General features: G+C 41.8%; 2 protein-coding genes across 4 annotated transcripts; both read right to left on the bottom strand.

The window, feature by feature from the left end:
• Window positions 1-2,907: 2,907 nt before the first annotated feature.
• On the bottom strand, window positions 2,908-4,590 carry LOC103712406 (uncharacterized). Its single transcript, XM_008798924.6, has one exon. It carries the CDS (start codon window positions 4,122-4,124, stop codon window positions 3,447-3,449), a length of 678 nt encoding a protein of 225 aa, XP_008797146.4. The 5' UTR covers window positions 4,125-4,590; the 3' UTR covers window positions 2,908-3,446.
• A 3,861-nt stretch (window positions 4,591-8,451) lies between these two features.
• LOC103712361 (ribonuclease TUDOR 1-like) lies at window positions 8,452-18,886 on the bottom strand. 3 transcript variants are annotated; one of them, XM_089929987.1, is made up of 17 exons: window positions 18,672-18,886; window positions 17,740-17,905; window positions 17,194-17,268; window positions 16,983-17,096; window positions 16,769-16,873; window positions 16,203-16,409; window positions 15,866-16,081; window positions 15,674-15,781; window positions 13,291-13,461; window positions 13,010-13,207; window positions 12,557-12,922; window positions 12,245-12,475; window positions 11,802-11,990; window positions 11,645-11,722; window positions 11,364-11,558; window positions 10,047-10,424; window positions 8,452-8,893 (listed from the first exon to the last, which is right to left on the bottom strand). In XM_089929987.1, the coding sequence occupies exons 2-17, from the start codon at window positions 17,887-17,889 to the stop codon at window positions 8,705-8,707; spliced, it is 2,970 nt and encodes a 989-aa protein (XP_089786113.1). In that variant the 5' UTR covers window positions 17,890-17,905; window positions 18,672-18,886; the 3' UTR covers window positions 8,452-8,704. The 3 variants fall into 3 exon arrangements, with proteins under 3 accessions (XP_089786113.1, XP_089786114.1, XP_089786115.1); XM_089929988.1 differs by lacking the exon at window positions 10,047-10,424 and having other exon boundaries at window positions 18,672-18,862; XM_089929989.1 differs by lacking the exons at window positions 16,983-17,096; window positions 17,194-17,268; window positions 17,740-17,905; window positions 18,672-18,886 and having other exon boundaries at window positions 16,765-16,854.
• Window positions 18,887-19,930: the final 1,044 nt, after the last annotated feature.

The following is a 19,930-nucleotide window of genomic DNA, read 5'->3' as shown; positions in this document are numbered from 1 at the left end:
TCTATTGATGAATAAATAATAAAATAAGGTACAAATTATCATTTTTTATTAATTACACAATCTATTTGTTGCGGGATTTTCACCCCGGCAACAGCCTTAGTCCCAACCGAGCCGAGCAGAAAGAGACCGCGTCCCCCACGAGGTATTGTCCGCTTTGGGCGCTCCGGTCCGCGCGTCCAGCGCTGACGGAGGGAGACGTTTCCGGCCCGCGCGTCCAGCGCTGACGGGGGGATTGCCCTCACGGTTTTGTCCCACAAAAGGGCCCTCGTGAGGAAAAGGCTTCGCCCTCCTCATTATAAGGCACGGAACCTTTCCGCTCTAGCCGATGTGGGACTAAATTCAAGGCCCCCTCCCCCCCCCCACAACATAGCCCCCCCAGCGGGAAGGTTCCGGCCAGGTTTTACCCCAACGGGCCCCCACAGTCCTGGAGGGTAGTCAATGGAGAGAGGAGGCTGGCCCTTCCTCTAGCGCCAACTGTTGCTGGCGGTCCAAACCGAGAACGATTGGCACAGCGGTGTGAACGGGGTTCCGTTTGAGTTGCCTTGGTTAGTGTTGATTGCGCTCCACCTTCCACCGGTAAACCTGCAAGCAAGCCTCGCACCACCACTGGGGTAGTGGGGGCCCTCCGACGATCAAGTCAGAGGAGATTGGAGGAGAAGGAGAGATAACTGTAGCAAGTAAGAGAATGCACTGGAAGTTCTTGCTTACCTCCCCCCTTCTCCCCCCCAGCCGCATATATACCAGGCTGGGGGGTCCTTCTGGGGGGTTGGTCATCGTGTGGCACGATGGAGTTGCCACTGACATGGCCGTTACAGGGCGTCGTGGGGTAGCGCTGGGTACGGCCATGACAGGGCGTAGTGGAGCTCCGCTTTGTACGGCTGTTACAGGAGATCGTGGAGCAGCGCCGGATACGACCGTTGCAGGGAGTAGTGGAGCAGAGGGTCGCGGCGTGCTTCAGGGGAACAGCCTGTCGTTGTCGAGAGATTGCCGACTCGGGGTCGGATTGCTGGATCAAGGGGCAGCCGACTCGGGGTCGGGCTGCGAGGCCGAAGATATCCGACTCGGAGTCGGGTTACTGGATCAAGGGGCAGCCGACTCGGGGTCGGGCTGCGAGGCCGAAGATATCCGACTCGGGGTCGGGTTACTGGATCAAGGGGCAGCCGACTCGGGGTCGGGCTGCGAGGCCGAAGATATCCGACTCGGGGTCGGGTTACTGGATCAAGGGGCAGCTGTAATCTTCTAGGGCGCGCGTGCCGGTCACGTGGGGCATGGTGGCTGAGTTCCCCCGTAACACTATTTATATTTAAAATTTTTTTCCAAATTAATTACATAATCTATTTTTTTTCAAGATTTTATAACCGGAACCGGAACCGGCTGTTCTAGAACCGGAACCGAACCAACTATTTTCGATTTCGGTTAAGGTTCTAGGTTTTTGTGAAACCGGAACCGGCAGTTCTGTAACCGGAACCGTCGGTTCTGGAACCGTGGTCAGATCTAATTACACTGTTGATACCTTTGGTGTCTCGGTAGCTGGCTTTTTTTTCTTTTTTTTTTTTCCTTCTGTTTTTGGGCTTTTGTTTCTTTCAACGTTTGAAGGGCGAAAGTGAGGGAACACGGCCATGTGCCAGTTTTCTGCAATGGAATTGGATTTTGGAAGACGGTCTGGGATTTTTTTTTTTTTCCCTCGTGAGAGGGGAGCTGGGAGACGCCAAGTTCCGTCCAATCAGTCATACAGATAAAAAATAGCGTGGTATGACATTTGGCTTGTAGACCGACTTAGTTAGTTATGGTCATCTGTTCTGGCTTAAGGTCAACCACGACTTAACAAGTCTTTTGTGTCATAGGTCACCCAGCACCTCATAATTATGATATGACCAAATTAGATTTGCCCAAATCTTTTTTCAAAAGTACAAAAAATTGGATTCGATTCGGACTCGAACTCGATCCAACTCGGACCTGGATCCCACCCGGATACGAATCGGATCCGACCCGACCCAATCTTCAACCGGGGTGGATCTGAGTCTAAAATTAGGATCCGAACAAAAAACGGAATTGAGTTGGGGTTACTTAGGATTCTATCCGATCCGACCGATTTGCACCCCTAGAATAAACTTTGCATGTGGAACATTTGTCATTTCAATAAAATTGGACCCAAGTGCGCTGGCGCACCTGATTTGGAGGACACCAAACCACCCACCCACTCGACCGAATCGGACAATTACCCGGTGGGGCCCATATGTTGCTCAAGAGTTCTGGATTTGGTGTTCGGGCAAGTGAATGAATGGTTGCTCTCGCAGGGAGGGGACCAGTACCAACATTTCCTTCGGTCGAGACCTCTGGGTGAGCTGTCAGCTGACACCAACTCCGCGCTCCCTTTGACGAAGGTCAGACAGGTACAGCGAAAAATTATTTTTATTTCAAATAAAATGAATTTTTATCCCAAAAAAAACTTCACTTTCGGCAGCTATCTTTCTATTAAAAGTTAGATAAATTAAAAATTTAAAAATTAGAATTCTTGAATTTCTCAATGTAAGAAATGATGCCTTCTTCTTCTCTTTTGATTTCCTTTTATGTATTTATTTAACTCGTGCATGGCCCTTGTTTCTTTCAATAGTGATGTATCGCTGCACGTAACCTGAAATAGAATGCGGAGATTCCAAAAGAAGAGACGAGGCCAAGTGTTGTGATGAGACAACCCTTTGGTATTCTAAGCCGGCTGAATAGCATAGCAAACAAGATTACCAAGGAGAGTAATATAGGCTTTGTTTTAAGGAAGAGAAACCTAATGAGAAAATTTTCAATTATGCATATAATTTAATACAAAAGAAACGTTACAGTGACCCATTTATGACTCTGCAAAACCAAAACAACGTAATTATGAGTTGAATAATATTTCTACTCTCTCAATGTATTCAAAGTAATGATTTTATTTTCTTGATTATAACCTGATTCAAATTTGTTTTTCCCATCAGCTTTAAACTTGACTACTAACAGATTAATGGCCCAGCTTTAGAGGCCCAAAGCTTTAAAGTCCAAACAACACACAAGCTATTGGTGAAATGAGCTTGTCCTATCATGTTGACCTATTTTTTTTGGATCTGCACCAAGTTCGCACTAGAATTCTTCTCTATCAATCAGGCTGCACCACTCAGCTTGCAGGCAAGCTTATGCACATGCTGACACAGGAAGCTCAGTCGAGAGAGAGAGAGAGAGAGAGAGAGAGCTCTTTTCCAAATATCACAATTCACAAACCAAGTCTAGAAATTCCCGCATTAAACTCCCTCTTAGAACCCTACTTTGTACATCACTTTGCAGATACTTTAAAATCCTAAAGCATCTGCATCTATTACACACACGCACAGAGAAAAAAAAAAGAGACAAAATTAACAGAAGCTCCTCGACCCCTTCTTACAGGCTACCTCTTTTTCCTTTTCCTTTTGTCCTCTTTACAAACCCCCAGCTCTGGCTTCCGTGCAGCAGTGGGCCCTCTTCTGCCTGCTTCTCCTCCTCCACCACCCTCCAAAGCCCACCATCCCCCCTCTCCTCCTATCCGCCGCAGCCTCCCTTATCGTCTCCAGCTTCGGCCTCCACCTGGCCGTCTTGTACGTTACCAGCCGCCGGTACTCCTTCTCCAACGCCTCCGTCGTACAAACCCTCTTCCCCTTCTCCTCTGTCTCCTTTTCTTTCATCTTATCTGCAAGAAAGAACTCGTCGGAGACCGTTATCTGGAGCGTCCCCGCCGCCGTCTTCTGGACGTCGAACGGCCTGACGATGGTTCCCTTCTCGACTCCGTTGAGGCTGGGAATGGAGGAGAGGAGGGTGACGAAGGAGAGGACGGAGCGGAAGAAGTGGGAAGGGAGGAGAAAGTAGCTGTGGCCGGGCTTCAGGTGGTCTCCGGCGGCGAGGGCGGGGACCTTCTGGCCGATGAAGAAGGAGTCAGACCGGCAAACGAGGTGGAGTGGGTATTCCTTCATCAGCTCCGCCGCCGCCACCGGCCGGTGGTACACCTGTACCCGGCCGTCGGAGCCGATCAGCCGGATCGGCGCCGGGCTGGGCCGGCAGGTGGCCCCCACCACGTGGAAGCACCACGGGACCATCCGGAGGCTTAAGGACTTGATTCCCATCGCATCTATCTGTCTCCTCCCATACAAGGAATAAGATATAGCTCCTCCTTTGAACTCTTTTATAGAGAGAGAGAGAGAGAGAGAGAGGCGGGTTTAGGTAGAGTGGGAACAAATAGAACAAAGAGAGGGGAACTATTTAGGGCTTTAAGCGGTATTTACATGCGTTTGCAGACAGAGAGAGAGAGAGACAGAGAAGAGTACTATGTGTTTCCTAAAACAATAGAACAAGGAGTGAATAGGAGAGAGAGAGGTGTTGGGACTTGGGAGGAGGGAGGCTGAGATCAGAGGAAAGGTATTGCTGGATCTAAATAGCTTTACTATTCTATACAGAAGAGAATTTCTAGTATATCTTTAGCGTATATATTATGGACCTTGCGGTGGATTCTTTTTATAAGAGTTTTAGTTTTGTGGGACGAGGTTCTGTTTTCCTTTTTCTTTCTTTTTTTTTCTACCTCTGGTTTTGTACCGGTGGCAGGTTTGACCGTTTGACCGAGTTTTTCAAAGTCTTTCGGTCTCTCAGCGCCATCCGATCTCTCTTTTAAATGTTTTGAGGATCCGAATCTCTAGAAACTTGTCCGTGGTCTTTTCCACGACGCCGGATGACGCCCGGAGAATGGTATAGTTTCGCTTCCGCTATCTCTATCCACGTGTGGCAGGTGGAGGATAAGGGTCCTAGCTCGTTGACCCGGTCCGTCATGTACACCTGGTCTGCTGGGTTCATCTTGGGTCAAGAATTCTAGCCTTGCTACACCAGGGGTCCAAGGTGGAATCCATCTTTCTTGTCAAAAAAGAATCCATCTTTCTTATCATGAATCTACCATCGAATCATCTACCACATAGATCTCAAAGCTCTATGAACTCCGCAATCTATCTATTTGCGAAGCAACCAATCCGTCATTCAATTTTGGAACTTTGCCCGCTGAAGACGTGGAGGAAGTTTGGAGTACCAGGAATAGGGTAAGACCCAGATGAGATAGATACTTTATGGAGCTGACGCGCTGCACGAGGGGCCAAAGACCCTCGAAGAACGCACCCCAACTTTTTTGAAAAGGATTCGATCACGCATACGAGACGAGGTCCCAAGTTTTACCCCCGACCCGTGCGTCCAAACCGGTCAAGACTCCAAAAGCTAGGCGCATCCTTTCTTGAATTCGCCTCCCCTCCCCTCTTTTTTAACCCCAAGCTTTGCATGTCATGAAGAATATGGTTCTGGACAACCGTGCTAGATCCGACTTCCATGCCTATAAAAGCTACACATATATATATATCTCTTCCCCTCCCCCCCCCCCCCCCCCCCCCAGCCGTGGTCCGACGGGAGGGTGACAAATTTGCCGAGTCTCTAGGATTCATCCTCATCCATATCTTGCCTTGGTGCCGAAAGATTTAGAAATGAGAAAAACCAAAAGTATGGAGAATACATTACTACTTCTAAGATTTCTATATGTAACAATCAGGACTTTATCCAAAATAGCTAGCCGAAAGGTATTATTTGGATTTCTTGATCATGTATAACTGTTGCGGGGACGGCATTCTGCCGGAGCCTCACACAACAGCCTAGCCCACATTAAGCTAGCAGAGAAAGAGGACCGCGTTCCTCCCGAGGTATTGTCCGCTCTGGGGGTCGAGCGTACCCGGAGCCCTCCTCACGGTTTTGTCCCACAAAAGGGCCCTCGAGAGGAAAGGATAACCATCCCCCATTTAAGGCACGGAACCTTTCCGCTACTAGCCGATGTGGGACTAAATTCAAGGCCCCTCCTCTAGCGCCACAACATAGCCCTCCCAGCGGGAAGGTTCCGGCCAGGTTTTACCCCAACGGGCCCCCACAGTCCTGGAGGGTAGTCAATGGCAAGAGGAGGCGCCCCTACCTGGCGCGCCATCTGTTGCGAGGACGGCATTCTGCCGGAGCCTCACACAACAGCCTAGCCCACATTAAGCTAGCAGAGAAAGAGGACCGCGTTCCTCCCGAGGTATTGTCCGCTTTGGGGGTCGAGCGTACCCGAAGCCCTCCTCACGGTTTTGTCCCACAAAAGGGCCCTCGAGAGGAAAGGATAACCATCCCCCATTTAAGGCACGGAACCTTTCCGCTACTAGCCGATGTGGGACTAAATTCAAGGCCCCTCCTCTAGCGCCACAACAATAACCATCCAAGATCTGTCCAACGAATAACTGATGTGGGACTAAACACACACTCGCACGGATCCCCACACTATACGCATTAGAGTACGAGCAATCTACAATGTAAAGGTATTATCGAGGGTGTTCGAAATTATGAGATGGTGCTCTCACCGCTGGATCTATATGCATATCTTCTGATTGATTTATTCGGTTCTTAGGATTTTATTAGCTTTTAGTGTCTGGTGCAATGGATTGGCACTAGATCGCGTGTCATGGAACATACACAGCAAATGTTTAAAATGACCAGTGCGTCAACCAGATAGTATCATGCTGTATGAACGATAATATAAAGAAAATTCATCACGAATGCGCGGATCACGCTGGAAGAAAATAATCATCGCACATGATGTGAATGGTTGACATGTACATAATTTTAAAATGATATCAGCATGTCGATTTTAAGAATGGTATATTGCAAATATATATATATATATATATATATATATATATATATATATATATATATATATATATATATATATATATATATATATATATATTTGGTCGCTGGAGGAGGAACTCCCGGACTCAGAGATGATGGAATTGCAGAGCAAAGGCATCGGCGGTGAGTAAATGTCCAAGCTGGGCCAGAATTTGATCTCTCCTTGTCTCAGGTAATGTCACCTTCGGGGGCCTTGGAAGCCTGGTTCCCTTCCACGAACACATGAGATTTCTTTAAAAGCTCAGATGATTGTTTTCAGCTGCAAAATGATCTTGAAGAGAGAATTAATAGAGGATCTGGAATCGAAGGAGATATGAATCCAAGTAATTAGTGTAAGAGAATCTTCCTCCAACCAAACGAAGTCCGAAATTGGAACAACGCAGTACGCAACCCTTGCCATGCTCCTACTAATTCAGTAAAAGAAACAGAGCATGATGGAAGTTGTTTACCTTCAGCTTGAAGAAATGATCCTCGTGATCTCTTATAATGAAACTTGCACCTGCTGATTTATCCTTCACCCGCCCCATTCCGAAACTTAGAATAGGGGATATTCTAAAATATGGCGATCGGGATGCTAGGATCATAGTAGAATGATCATGTCCCGGGCGACGTCCCGCCAGGACTTGGAGTCCATGAATAAAACTGCAGCGGTGAAGTAATGAACCATGCAAACTTGTGGTGACCAACATAAGAATGGTCCGATGAAAGGTCAGACAAAAAAAAAATGCGATCTGGCAGCAAGGTAAGCCTTCCATAAGACAATTTTGATCAGAATTTGGCACCAAGCCATTGAGGGTCAATGTCACAAATTGAAGATCAGCCAGCAAGCACAGTTCAGGACAAGGGTATGGCTTAAGGCATGTATCTTGCTTTGTGTCAATGCCACAGGAAGTGTTCGACTCCAGAAACCTCCCTTCCACTGCAACTAGTACAATATAACACTGCAGTATAGCAGCCAAGAGATAGCAGACTGACGAACAAGTGTGTCCGGATGATTCAGGAGAAATAAATAAGAGAAAAGTTCATCACTCTCTTAAGTTTTTCATGCGACAGGAGGAAGACAAACCAGCTGATCGACTGGCATGTTTCTGGTTGAATTAAATATTCGGGCACGTTTTAGAAAAAGATACTAGAAACTGATGCTTAATTACATTGTTGCAGAAATTTACTGTTAGTATATTTTTAGGTAAGGGATTCAACCTTTCATTTTTTTTCAGAGTTTTTTAAGAAAAGAAGCATAAATTCTAGGAAGCATTCTTAATGCCCCAAAATTAATAAGCTTGACAAATGGAAACTAGAGATAATAGGTACGGAGCAATACAAGATGACTCTGGGTAATAAAATTGATAAAGAATAATAAATTTTATGAAATAGCAGATTGACTCGTGAAGGCTGCAAGGGATTCAGGCACTAAATAAGAGTTGGAGAGTAAGGTACATTGATGAGTTGTTCTGCTCTGTTGGTATGAGATGGTCTTTTATGTGATGAACAGAAGGGCATAAAACATTCTTCTAACCTGACCACTTTGAAGAAAGGAAAGCATTTGCAATTGTTGTGCAGCATGCAGAGAAAATTATCTACACTCTGTTACATCATTACATGAGACAAAACTATCCAAAATTTTCTCAAATTTACCAAGACGCAGCTTTAAATTTTGATAAAATGCTGCTCTATCAATTGATTTCAAGTGCTATAGCTTTCCACCATAAATAAGTTTGAGGGTGCACAAAACACCTGCATTCATTAATTATGAACTGTATCTGCAGTCACCAACAGGAGATGGATTATAGAATGGGGATTGCCTTATTTAAAGATGGGAAAAAACAATGTCGCTTGAAGTTTAAAAGGGAAACATCCAAAATTCTCCAGTAGAGGTAAAAGTAGCTCTCCCAGTAAAGCTCTAACAACCAAAATTCACGCTATATCTCCAATTCGCACCATCACCAGTTATGGCAACCTCTATCTAATGACGACCTCCAGCTTTTCTTGGAGGTGGAGCTGACTCTTCATCATCAGACTGAACATCCCCATACTGCCACATCCTCAGCCTCTCACGCTTTGCTTTAGCTTGGAACTCTTCCAGGTTGTCAAGAGCAGCTTGTCTTTCCTTAGTGTCCCACCTCTTCCTTCTTTCTAGTTTAGCAAGTCCTTCCTGCGTAAAAAAAAATTGAGTCATCAGACGAGCTCCAAAATAACTTCAGCATATATTGGAAAGTACACATATTCAATATGAATATTCATGCACTAGTGAAGATCAAAGCTTGAACCTTGAAGTTAATACAAGCTCCAGCAGTAACAAAAGCTAACAATGTTTGTATCCAATTTCTAAAGCACATACAGCAGGTGTGCCACAACTTGATAATCCATTTTGATAGAAATGTTTAAATTAGCATCACCTCAGGAAACAACATGCATATAACAGCTGGTTATGTAGTATTGTGCAGCAAGAAAATGGTGTAGCTGGTTCCTAAGCGAATCAAAACCATTTCTTTTCATCTTTACTCCTGAATCTAAAGGGTAAGCTGTATATGAGGCTGACTGGAACCAAATTCGACCAGAACCCAAGCATCATTCCATCTTCATAGAAAAAGGGCCTACATGCAGACCCCTAAGTTGGTATCTACCCCCTGCTTCAGGTTCATTGATTTTAATTCAGTATATAACTATACATAACATGAACATTCTACAGCCTAGTGACCTACTATCTGGCTATCTTTTACTAGTAAGAAGGACCTAAAATTGAATAATCAATGTTTCTGTTTAGAAGACTTGAAAACAATTGGACAAATTATGGAAATTCTTGCTAAATCATTTCAAGATAATGAGACTAGTGAAGTACCAAAACAAGGAGAAGATGTGGAAACAGAACATGGTTACCAGAAAATCTCTACCATATTGTGTTTATCTAAATAATTTATCTAAAGAAAGAATCATATTAAGCCAAATTAGAATTTTAAAGGCAAAGTTTCCCCATTTTGATGGAAAAATAAATCGACATCTAACGGAAAACTGATTAAAATGGTAAGGATATGTAGAACAAAGACCCAAGGGGCCTCTATCAGGAAGGTACTTTAATTTGTGATGAAGGATGCAGGAAAAGGATGGAAAAAGCTAGGGTAGCATGGATGAAGGTTGTAAGAAAACGTAATGAAGAAGCTTGAAATGATATCAGAGGTGATCCCAAACAGGAATGCTTGGCGAATATGGATCCATCAAGCCATACTACAAGACAGGATGATCAAAGATGGATAACAACAATCTCTTCTCTTGCTTCTTGTTAGATGGATAGGGTTGGACGTTCAAACCTGCAGCACGGCAGCATTGATACTGGATCCAGCTTCCACATCAACCAAAGTCACGAAAAGGACAGTTCCAGTTCCTTGTCCCCTTACTTTCCCACCTGAAGTATCTCTTTCCTCGACCATAGCCCTAAATTCTTTTGAACTGTCCAGGGTGCACTCACTCAAATACTCTGCAGCCTCCTGACCAAAATCATCCTCTAAATTAGGGACTTTAATGTATGCAAGGTTGCACAACTGAGCCAAACCAGGTGCTGAGGAGACTGCAGGATCCAGAGGTCGCAAGCGACTATATGGAACCATTTCTTGGTTTCCATAATCAATATAGAAGACCTCAAACTTGTCCTTTGGTGATTCAACAGTTCCTCGTGGTCCATTGACAATCTGTACATCAAAGACAAACAGCATGATGATTTGAAATTATATTCTAGATTGGCACATGTGGAGGAAAACATAGATAAAATGAGTATAGAGAAGATTTTTTCCTGCAGATAAGGTTCCAAAATATATTTCTTGACAGTACACTATGCTGTATGTAGAATGTTGCTTTTGGAAATTAAAATGTGAGATGATTGTATCTTCAAATGATATGTCCGTTAAGCAACAGGAAAACATTTTATTGAGGAACTCATCATATTCCTGAATAATTAGTTCAAATTGTGAAATTCACCAATGCGCCACAAACTGCAAAAAATGCATGATGTAACCTTAGTAAATAAAAAGTGCAACATAATTTATAGGTCAATCACATATTGGCATTGTTTATGTAGCTGTAACAGTTTCTGAGATGCAGTTTAGAAGTCAAGAAATTGGACGATTGTTTTAATATAAATTATAGGCAAAGCCTCAGCAAGATTACAGTAATCATTCCATCGATATAAAACTTCTATCACAATCTGAACCCCATTGTCCACTAGGTATAGATATTCCAGATGTTGAATGGAGAAGAGTGCCAGAAAAGACAGAAGCCATGGGAAGTGTTGGTCCCTGCTAAGTGGAGGAAAGAATTTGAATCTGTGTGAGAGAAGATTCTTGGTCTTTTGTAGAGGAATAAGAGGAGCGCCGGATGGGTTTTGTAACATCTTCTAGTAGGGCTTGGGTTTCGGGAGAGTGTTTTGGACTTGTGTTTGAGTGTAGTTTCTTGTTTTTATTCTACAGCAGACCGTCGCTGTCATTTTGTATTCTTCCGATTCATAAGCTCAATGAATGGCTCGTTTTTTTCCTCCCCTTACAGCCAAAAAAGATCATAAATACTAGAATAACAGGTAGTGGTTCCATAGTTATTATATTTGGAAGTGCAAGATGTTTGACTTTGACACATACCATAGCTCTGTTCCAGGAGTTATCTACACTGAACTGAGCAAGAACGATGTCACCCTTCACGGGATTAAAGGAACCAACTATTGGAGGTTCTTGGAGGTTCAATGAAGCAAGTTGTTGTTGTATAGCAGCCACCTTCTGATCGCCAACTGTTTGGACATAGAATCTTCCACCACCCAGCACTTCAGTAACCACCACCTGCATGCAGATACCCAAAAGATGGGGTCAATTTTTGAAACTAAAAGCATGGAGCAGATATTGCATTATTCTTTGATGTACAGCACCTTGAGCACTTCCTTCTGTTTTGCTTCAGATGTGGAACCATTAGCAACTTCTTGTCCTTCGACATAGTTCTCCCATATCTAGAAAAAAGAAAGGAAACAATTAAGAGCCACGATATAATAATCTTAAAACACAAATATTCTGTTAACCACAGCTCACTTTCAGCTTCTGTCGCTTTGCAGACTGCTCAGCCTGAGCAAGGAGGTTGGCATCTGGGATCCTATCAGAACCAAAAGAAGTTTGGAACTTCGCCAGTCCAGCTTCAAGGAGAATTGTAGCCACATTGGTCCTAGACTCCCATAAGGAGCCTAAGAATGTGCCTGCCCTATCAACTGCTTCTATCTCTATCTGCACAAAGGAAAGCATAATTCGGATAAAATAATAAAAGGCTTATTAGAGGGTGAGCCTTGGCGCAACGATAATGTTGCTCTATTATGACCTGGAGATAACGGGTTCAAAATATGGAAACAGCCTCTCCACATGTAGGGATGAGGCTGCATATATTTGATACTCCCCAGACCCCAAAATGGTTGGAGCCCCATACATTGGGCCACCTTTTTTGATATTAAGGGGCTTACTGATAGAAGAGAAAAGATAAGCACCTCGACATCACGCTGCAATATCTTCCTCCTCATTAATGCAATAGCTTCATCTGAAAAAGGCTCATCTCGGCCAGGGCACCTAACACCAGAAAAGGAGAAGGCAATGCTACACGTTTCTTTAGGTATCAGTAACTTAAATCGGTGGCCACTGAGGACATATTCAACAACAGCAGCAAGCCTTCCACTTCTTTGCAGAAACGGCAAGAAATCTCTAGCTTTTTTTGCTGAAGCCTGGGTCAATAGAATCAGAAATTAATAGACCATACAATTCTACACTATTCAAATGCATTAGATGATGCCTTAACTTCTAACCATTGTCAGATCTGTTATGTGCATCACTGGAGGATCCTTGGCAGAATGAATTCCTTTCTTTCCATTGATGGCACGTGATTCAGCTGCCAGCAGAGCATCATAATAATTTGACCTTTCCTCAAAATCTCGGTGTCTGATGACAGTGCCAAAACCACGTGAAACAACCATCTCGCCAACATTTATCCCTGCCGATTGGTTGCTAGAAGACAGGGCGGAAGAGGTATCATCACCCTCAGCCTTTGATGGAGAGAGGAGGAAGACCGACCCAAAATCCATAACTCTAGCATCTGCTGAACCAGATACGGCTGCTGGATTGGGTCCATCAGCCAGGTTGACCTTCCTTGAATATTCCATTGAAACATTCACCTGAAAACAAATGAATTAGCATAAAATTTGTTCAACAGTATTTACCAAAATATTCCAGTGTGAACTATTGCAAGTTCAGCTTCATACTTGGCGGTCTATAAGACGAGAACGCAAGAATTCCCTAGCCTCACGGGCATAAGGTGCTGGCTTTTCATTCCTGCGAGGATTCCCCATCTTAGGGGCTCTGATGCTTGAAAGATTGACTCGTCGCTCAGCTGAAGGACTGCCATAGGGGGCAGCATCATCAGCAACAATAATGCAGTCCCCACTCACAACCTCTACCACCTACAGAAAATTAGAGGCAAGCATAAACAAATCATTGTAAGGTAATATGAACAAAGGAATTTCAAATCAAAACATTCACTTACTTTTCCTGTGAAGTTCTGACCATGGATTGCCTTTGAGTTTGATGCTGGGGGCACATAGTTGGTCCAGATTCTCAAGCGTTCCTTTTTTGCTTGAAGCTCAGCAGCCTTCAGCTTCCGTTTGGCATCATCCTCCATCATGTTAGCACTCCATTCCACAAATTTAGCTAAACCCTGTGCAGGAAAGGGGAAAATGTTATTCAGCATGACTATTTAGAAAACATATAGTTTTAAAAGCCTTAAAGAATATTATAATTAACAAGATTCAGTAGCAAAAAATGATAAGAAAGTTTGATAAAATACAACTAGTTACCAAATATTCATATGGAATCAACATTTGCCAAAAGCAACTGAATATTTAATGATGCATAATCAGATTGAAAACCATGGCCCATCACCCACAAGATAATGACAAGATAAAGACCAAGATGTAACATTTGAAAAGATGGGCATAACCATAGAACTTTCCAAAAGCAACATTGTAACTCAAAAACATACTATATAAAAATAAGGAATAGAATATGATCTTCTTAAAGGTGCCCTGTCGAGCATTTAAACACATATAAAGAACACAATTTGTCTTTTCTTAAATGTGCATTGTTAAGTATGAAAGCGCAAATGGGAGTATTAGGTGTAATAAAACAACTCAAGCATGAGTATAAAGCACAGGCTGTGAGCAATTATGCAGTTTAAAATCATGGACATGTGAAGTATTTATTAGAACTACAAAGCTCTCGTGTTATCAAGCATAACTTAGCTGTTGGTTTCAGCAGCGTGTATAGCTCTACAGGCTTTGTAAGTTTGATAACTCTTCATCCTTCAAGAGATGTAAAAGCAAGCAAGAGCTCACCAACTGTGGCTGTTGAAAAGCCAGGCTTGAAGCAAGAAGATCAAATATTTTGAATAGGCCCAACCTAATACCTGGCACAGAACAATAGTTTTCCTCTACCCCCCTGCCCCCCTAACCCTTAAAAAAAAAATCCAGCAACCTGATTCCCCTAACATGAAATGTGCCGGTTATGACATAAGTAGAGATGCAAGCATCTTTTTGTACTGATTTTCAGAAAGACAAGAAGTACCAGTGGTTCTGACATAAATACATTACGTGTTCATGGTGGATAAACATTTTACAAGGAGCTTGTATGATGGTGCGTTTGGAAGCAGACTAACAGGCAGGATGTTGAAAAAGTGAGAGTCCCATGGGAACAAAAGTCAGCCATACTTGGACAACACTGGACCATACATAATCGAAGATCAAGGATTAAGTAAAGCACCAGTTAGATATCATGAGTAATAGCTTGTAGTTGTACTTCTAGAAATTGTTATAAAAGCATGCTTTTGGATCACAAATTCAGAGTCCGCACTGGTGCTGCTGAATAAGAATGTGTCAACTTCTTATACCCAATAACTATTGGCAATTTATGTAGCATAAGAGTGATACTATGCAGGGTGAATAAGCCAAGACAGAATAAGGCCTAGATCAAGCTCACCTTGTTTTATAATTGAGTGAAGCTCAAGCAAGTGCATTTGGTTGAGCTGAACTTGAGCTGCTCACAGAAAGGTTGTTTAAGATATCTAGTGCGAGACAGAGTTCCCTCAAGCAAGCTATTTTCCACCATAATACCTCAATGTTATAGATAAAATAACATTCTACTAAATATAAATTACAGTCTTCTTAGATTATTATAACATAAAATTGATTTTCCTTATTTACGTAATGTATAAGATATTTAAAAAATCCATTGATTCCTAATCTGAGCTTAATCAAGCCGAGGTCAAGCAAGTCAACACAAGCTCTAGCTCAGCTCTTTTAAAAATTAAATGAGCCAAATTTGAATTGCATTTTGAGCCAAACATGAGATTCTCATTAACAACTCATTCGTTTGACAGTCCTAGGTGATACACACTGCATTCTGATAAAACCATCAAGTCAAATTAACTTTACTATTATGATGTCTTTCTGCTTGTATCTTGTGCAAAATATGGCAATGTATGGATCAGCTTAGCATACATAACCACATGGAACCATTGTGCATAAAGCCATTTGTGACTTGTGAGCTAGTCTTTGAATATGATGAACTTCCTAACCAACTCAAGCTTTTCTTTCAGGGACTGCAACAGCGAAAAAAATTAATTAGAAAAGGTTTTAATGATCAAACAACTATATTTCCACCATGATGAGGTGAAATTACAGCTAGTATATAGTAATTATTAAAACTAAAAAAAAACATGAACTTGGGAAGAACAAACATGAGATGTAAACAAAATCATCATAGCGTATTAAGTCTTGATTAATTATTCCTTTCTATTTTCCAAATAAGCAAGCATTGCTGCTTGTCTGCATGAATCCTTGTTTAACATATCATCCTACAAAAACAAACCATACATTTTGCACAAGCTCCAGAGCAAGGTCCTTGGCAGTGTCACCATCAGGATAATATACTGAACCAATTAGGTTGCTGAACTTGTCTACACCCTCTAGCACAATCCTTACCTGGCATTTCCAAAAAAAGCCCAGAGCAAGTGAGAGACAACAAATTATACAGAAGAATGCACCGGTCATAGGAAACTGGCTTACATCTCTATTTAAAACACGAATCTCTGTGAAGTGTTTGGCTTCCCTCCCAAATGGATCTGGTGCAACTTCAGTATATGATGCTGAAGAGGCAGCAAGCCTCTGTGCCGATGTTAGTGGCGATCGAGTTTCATTAGAAACTTCTCCATTTGCATCATCTGTAGTAACTTCAGTTTCAGGAATGACATCATTCACAGCCCGTCTTCCCATGGAAGGAGCCTAATTGTGAAGAGTTACAAGATTCTGTTAGCTTTTAAGTAAAAGTGAATACATAAGAAAGAAGACTCCAATATAAGAACAGCATCAAGAAGAATATTTTGTTCTGGTCATGGAACACTACCTGGATTCCTGCAACAAAAACTTGAACAAATTGGAACCCTGGGAGTAGGTGGACACGCACAGTGCTACCATCACGAACCTGCTCAACAATGCCTTGCATGGGTCTGCCTTTGTTTGCAGCCAGCAACCCCATTGCATCCAGATTGCCAGGATCCCCAACGGCCGAAGGAGGTAGGTTTCTAATTGATGCCTCGGAAGCACCAGGTACCTGCAATGATTTGTATAAGAATTTTTCTGAAAAAAGAATTACAGCCAGTTCTACATCCTCTCTTCATCACGATCACATAAATGCTTGCTTTTTCTGAGCAAGGAGCAGAACAGAGCTAGCTTGATTGTTAGAATGCAGCAAGCTAGTTTTCAAGAAAAAAAGAAGACCCTGGAAAGTTAAGAATCGTTAGACCACATTAATGTGCATGCCTGGATAAGAAAGGAAGTACATGTATACTGTCCCTCTTCCCGAAATAGCACAAGCAAGCCTAAGCCTATCTACCGAGGAAAGATGAGGATAAAGAAATCCATTCCTATATAGAATACAACAACCAAAATGATAGAAGAAAGCATACTAGCCTTGCTCCAACGACCTAAACCCTGTTGCTTAGCTTGCTCCTCCAATCGCTGCAGTTCTGAAAAGTAGGGGCTTGCTTCGCCTTTCTGCTGGCCCTGCTCCCTTACCTGATCAGAGTTGTTTATGCAAGCATGTTGAGCACAAAAGTTGCATATCAAGCATAATACTGGTATAAAGATCATGAGAGAAAACCAGTGGTACACTAGTTAGTCTTACCTTCACCCATCCTTCAGAAACAACTAAAAATGCAACATTCTTATCTCCAAGAAAAACAGAACCGAACTCTCGCCCTATTGATGGAACTGTGTAATCCACCTTGAAGGTGACCTCCTATAGAAATTAAGACTATCAGTTGGATGTTTCTTTCTGAAAGAAAAATGGAAATGTTTGGAACTAAATAAACATAGATATGCTTCAAAAGAAAGACCTTTCCTATGCAGAGCTTCCTTAAATACTCCCTGCTGTCCCATGCAAAGGGTTCATCAACTCCACCTCGACGGGCCTATAACATGATACAATATAAAACCAAAATACTTGTATCAGCAGAAAAGGATTCTCTGATGAAATGAGAACAAATTAGTGCATCGCAGTCCATAAGTATAATAAAAAGGAATACAAGAAACACAAGAGAACTAAGGGATTTGAAATTTGAACACTACAAATTTTACATTTTTCTAATTTTTATCATATGGTCATTCCCATTGTTCTAAAAGTAGCCTCTTCAATGCAATATTTTCATATGATATATGCATTGCCATGAAAAGAACAGTCTTCATCAAAAAATTCTTGTCATGTAATTTCAGTATGGTAATGTAATCATGACTTTGTGAAGCCAAAATGGCCACAGGAAAATCTCAGCTTCCATCTCAGAAGAAGCCCGCTTTCATTCAGTCAAATTCAATTTCATGAACTACTCAAATTTTCTTGATAAATTACTTGATATTTGATGAGAACGTTGTGCCATGACACATACCAATCTAGGAGCAATGAGAGAAGATAAAGTTATTGTCTTTTCGGGTGGAATCTCAGCTTTTGTGCTTCCCATGATCAACAGGCAATCCCCAGAAGGAACAGCTTTCACTCTCCCTCTCAGCCATCCCGTTGCGCCAGCTGCTGATGCCATGTCAAACAGCTAAGACCTGTTCCAGATAAACATACTACGACATCAGAAGAAGGCAAGGAATATATATCTATATAGCTTAACTCTTATTTCAAATTTCCAACTTTCTGACACGAAATCTTGTTCTTTAACAAAAAGTCAACAGAGAAACAACCAAAACTCCATCTCTTACATTACTACTACATCTAAGCAAAAGAGAAGCATATAAAAACTGTTTTTCATGAAATAAGAACATAGAGATTGTTACACATGGCTCTTTGTTATTTTATATCTTCTATATTTTGAGCAAGAACTCTTTTTTATTTTTCTACAACTAGGAAACAGAAAGCTGTGAACTTTCAAAGCCAAGAAAACAAAAGGGAGGCGTAAAAAAAAAAACCACAAACTTTAGGAAGACCAAAGTCGCATACATCCCAGTCTTTCTATCGATCTTCGACAGTCTACCGCAATCTGAGCAAAATTTTGCGAGTGATCTCAATGGAATTGAAACGCAGAGGCTTCAAACTACCCTCACTGAAACTCAAGATACAGGACGAACAAGTGGATCGAGGGGGAAAAATAACCGACCCGAATTGTTGGCTTGAAAGAAAAAAACGGCGGAAAGCAATCGAAACAGAAGGAAGTAGATCGACCACCGGCTCGGAAATCGATGTATAAAATCCGATCCGGAGATCACCTCGCGCGGATAACCCAAATTTCGGCAACAGAACGCCAAAAAGACATCTTCTTCATTATAAAAGCACAGATCCCAATTGTATCCGACATAGATCTGGAGAGCGGCTTACCTCAATCCGATCTCCAAAAGAGACCGGATCTTCTAGTGAATAGAAGAGCGAGAACGAATCCGATCAAAGCTCTATCGCGCAGTCGTCTCGCTTATCCTCCGATTTCTACTTCGATCGCTACCGCGTAGAGAAGAAAGAGGAGGCGGAGAAGGAGAAGTAGGAGTCCTCGGAGTCGGAGAAGAGGTGGTATAAATTCGAGAGAGAGCGGAGAAGGCAAACATGGAAAGGGCAAAAGCAAAGAGATGCCCTTGTTTGTCCTCGAAATTACTAAAAAACCACCGTTGCCGGATTCCGAATACGGGTGGCAGCGAGCTGCCGGTTTCGCAGCCAAAGCCCATGTAGCCCAAATGGTCGGGCCACGAATTCCAGATTCGAGGTAGAACGTGGGACATGGGAGGTATTTAGTTTTCTATTTCTTTCTTGTCAAAATTTTAGTTATTCACTTTATCAACATCAATGAAAAGTATAATCACCTAACAAGCGACAGATCTTTAATTCACTTGGTATCTTTATTGGAGTAATGCTTCATTCTCAGAATATAATTTCATTTCAAATTTTAAAGATTACTAAAAATATAAATAACACAACATCCAAATTGGGTGCCAACTGAAAATATGTGTTACATATGATAAATTCTTTAGTGACTGTTTAGTTAATTTAACTTGACCTTCCTGTAATGGTACTTAAATTTTTATATTTCTTGAAAATACAAATTATTTTATATTCATATCTCTAGTTATACTTCTTCCTTTACTCAAAATTTCTTTTATTATTATTTTCTGCAGTGGAATAAACTTTATATAACATTATTTCAGCGGTTGATTTTTATGAACGTACTTATGATAATTATCTAGAATCAAGAACATGACATACTTAAAAATTTCTTGATATAGCTCTAAATATTCTTGTGCATAAAAAGAGAGTAACCTATCATTGTTTAAAATCAAAGATGATATATTATAGTGCAAAAATATTATAAACAATTCTTATCGACCAACTAGAAAATGTTTAGCTCTTTAAGTACCCTATAATTTTTCAGCAATCCTTCTACGGTATATATTATCAAAATATTTGATGCTACTCCATGTTGAATCTTTATTTTATCTTTATTGTAGCGATATACTCATTTAGAGAAATAATCAATATAAATTCGCAATACAAGGAAAAGTTATGCTGTAATCAATATAAATATAAATATTTTCTTTTTCAAATGAGAAGGGAAGTAGAAGTGGCACCCGGCTTTTATTAAAAGAGAATTA

The sequence above is a fragment of the Phoenix dactylifera genome, chromosome 4 (genome assembly GCF_051530095.1).
Source record: "Phoenix dactylifera cultivar Ajwa chromosome 4, Ajwa_hap1_PhDact_Kaust_v1.1, whole genome shotgun sequence".
NCBI classification, from domain to species: domain Eukaryota; kingdom Viridiplantae; phylum Streptophyta; class Magnoliopsida; order Arecales; family Arecaceae; genus Phoenix; species Phoenix dactylifera.
This window is presented reverse-complemented; position numbering and strand designations above follow the sequence as displayed.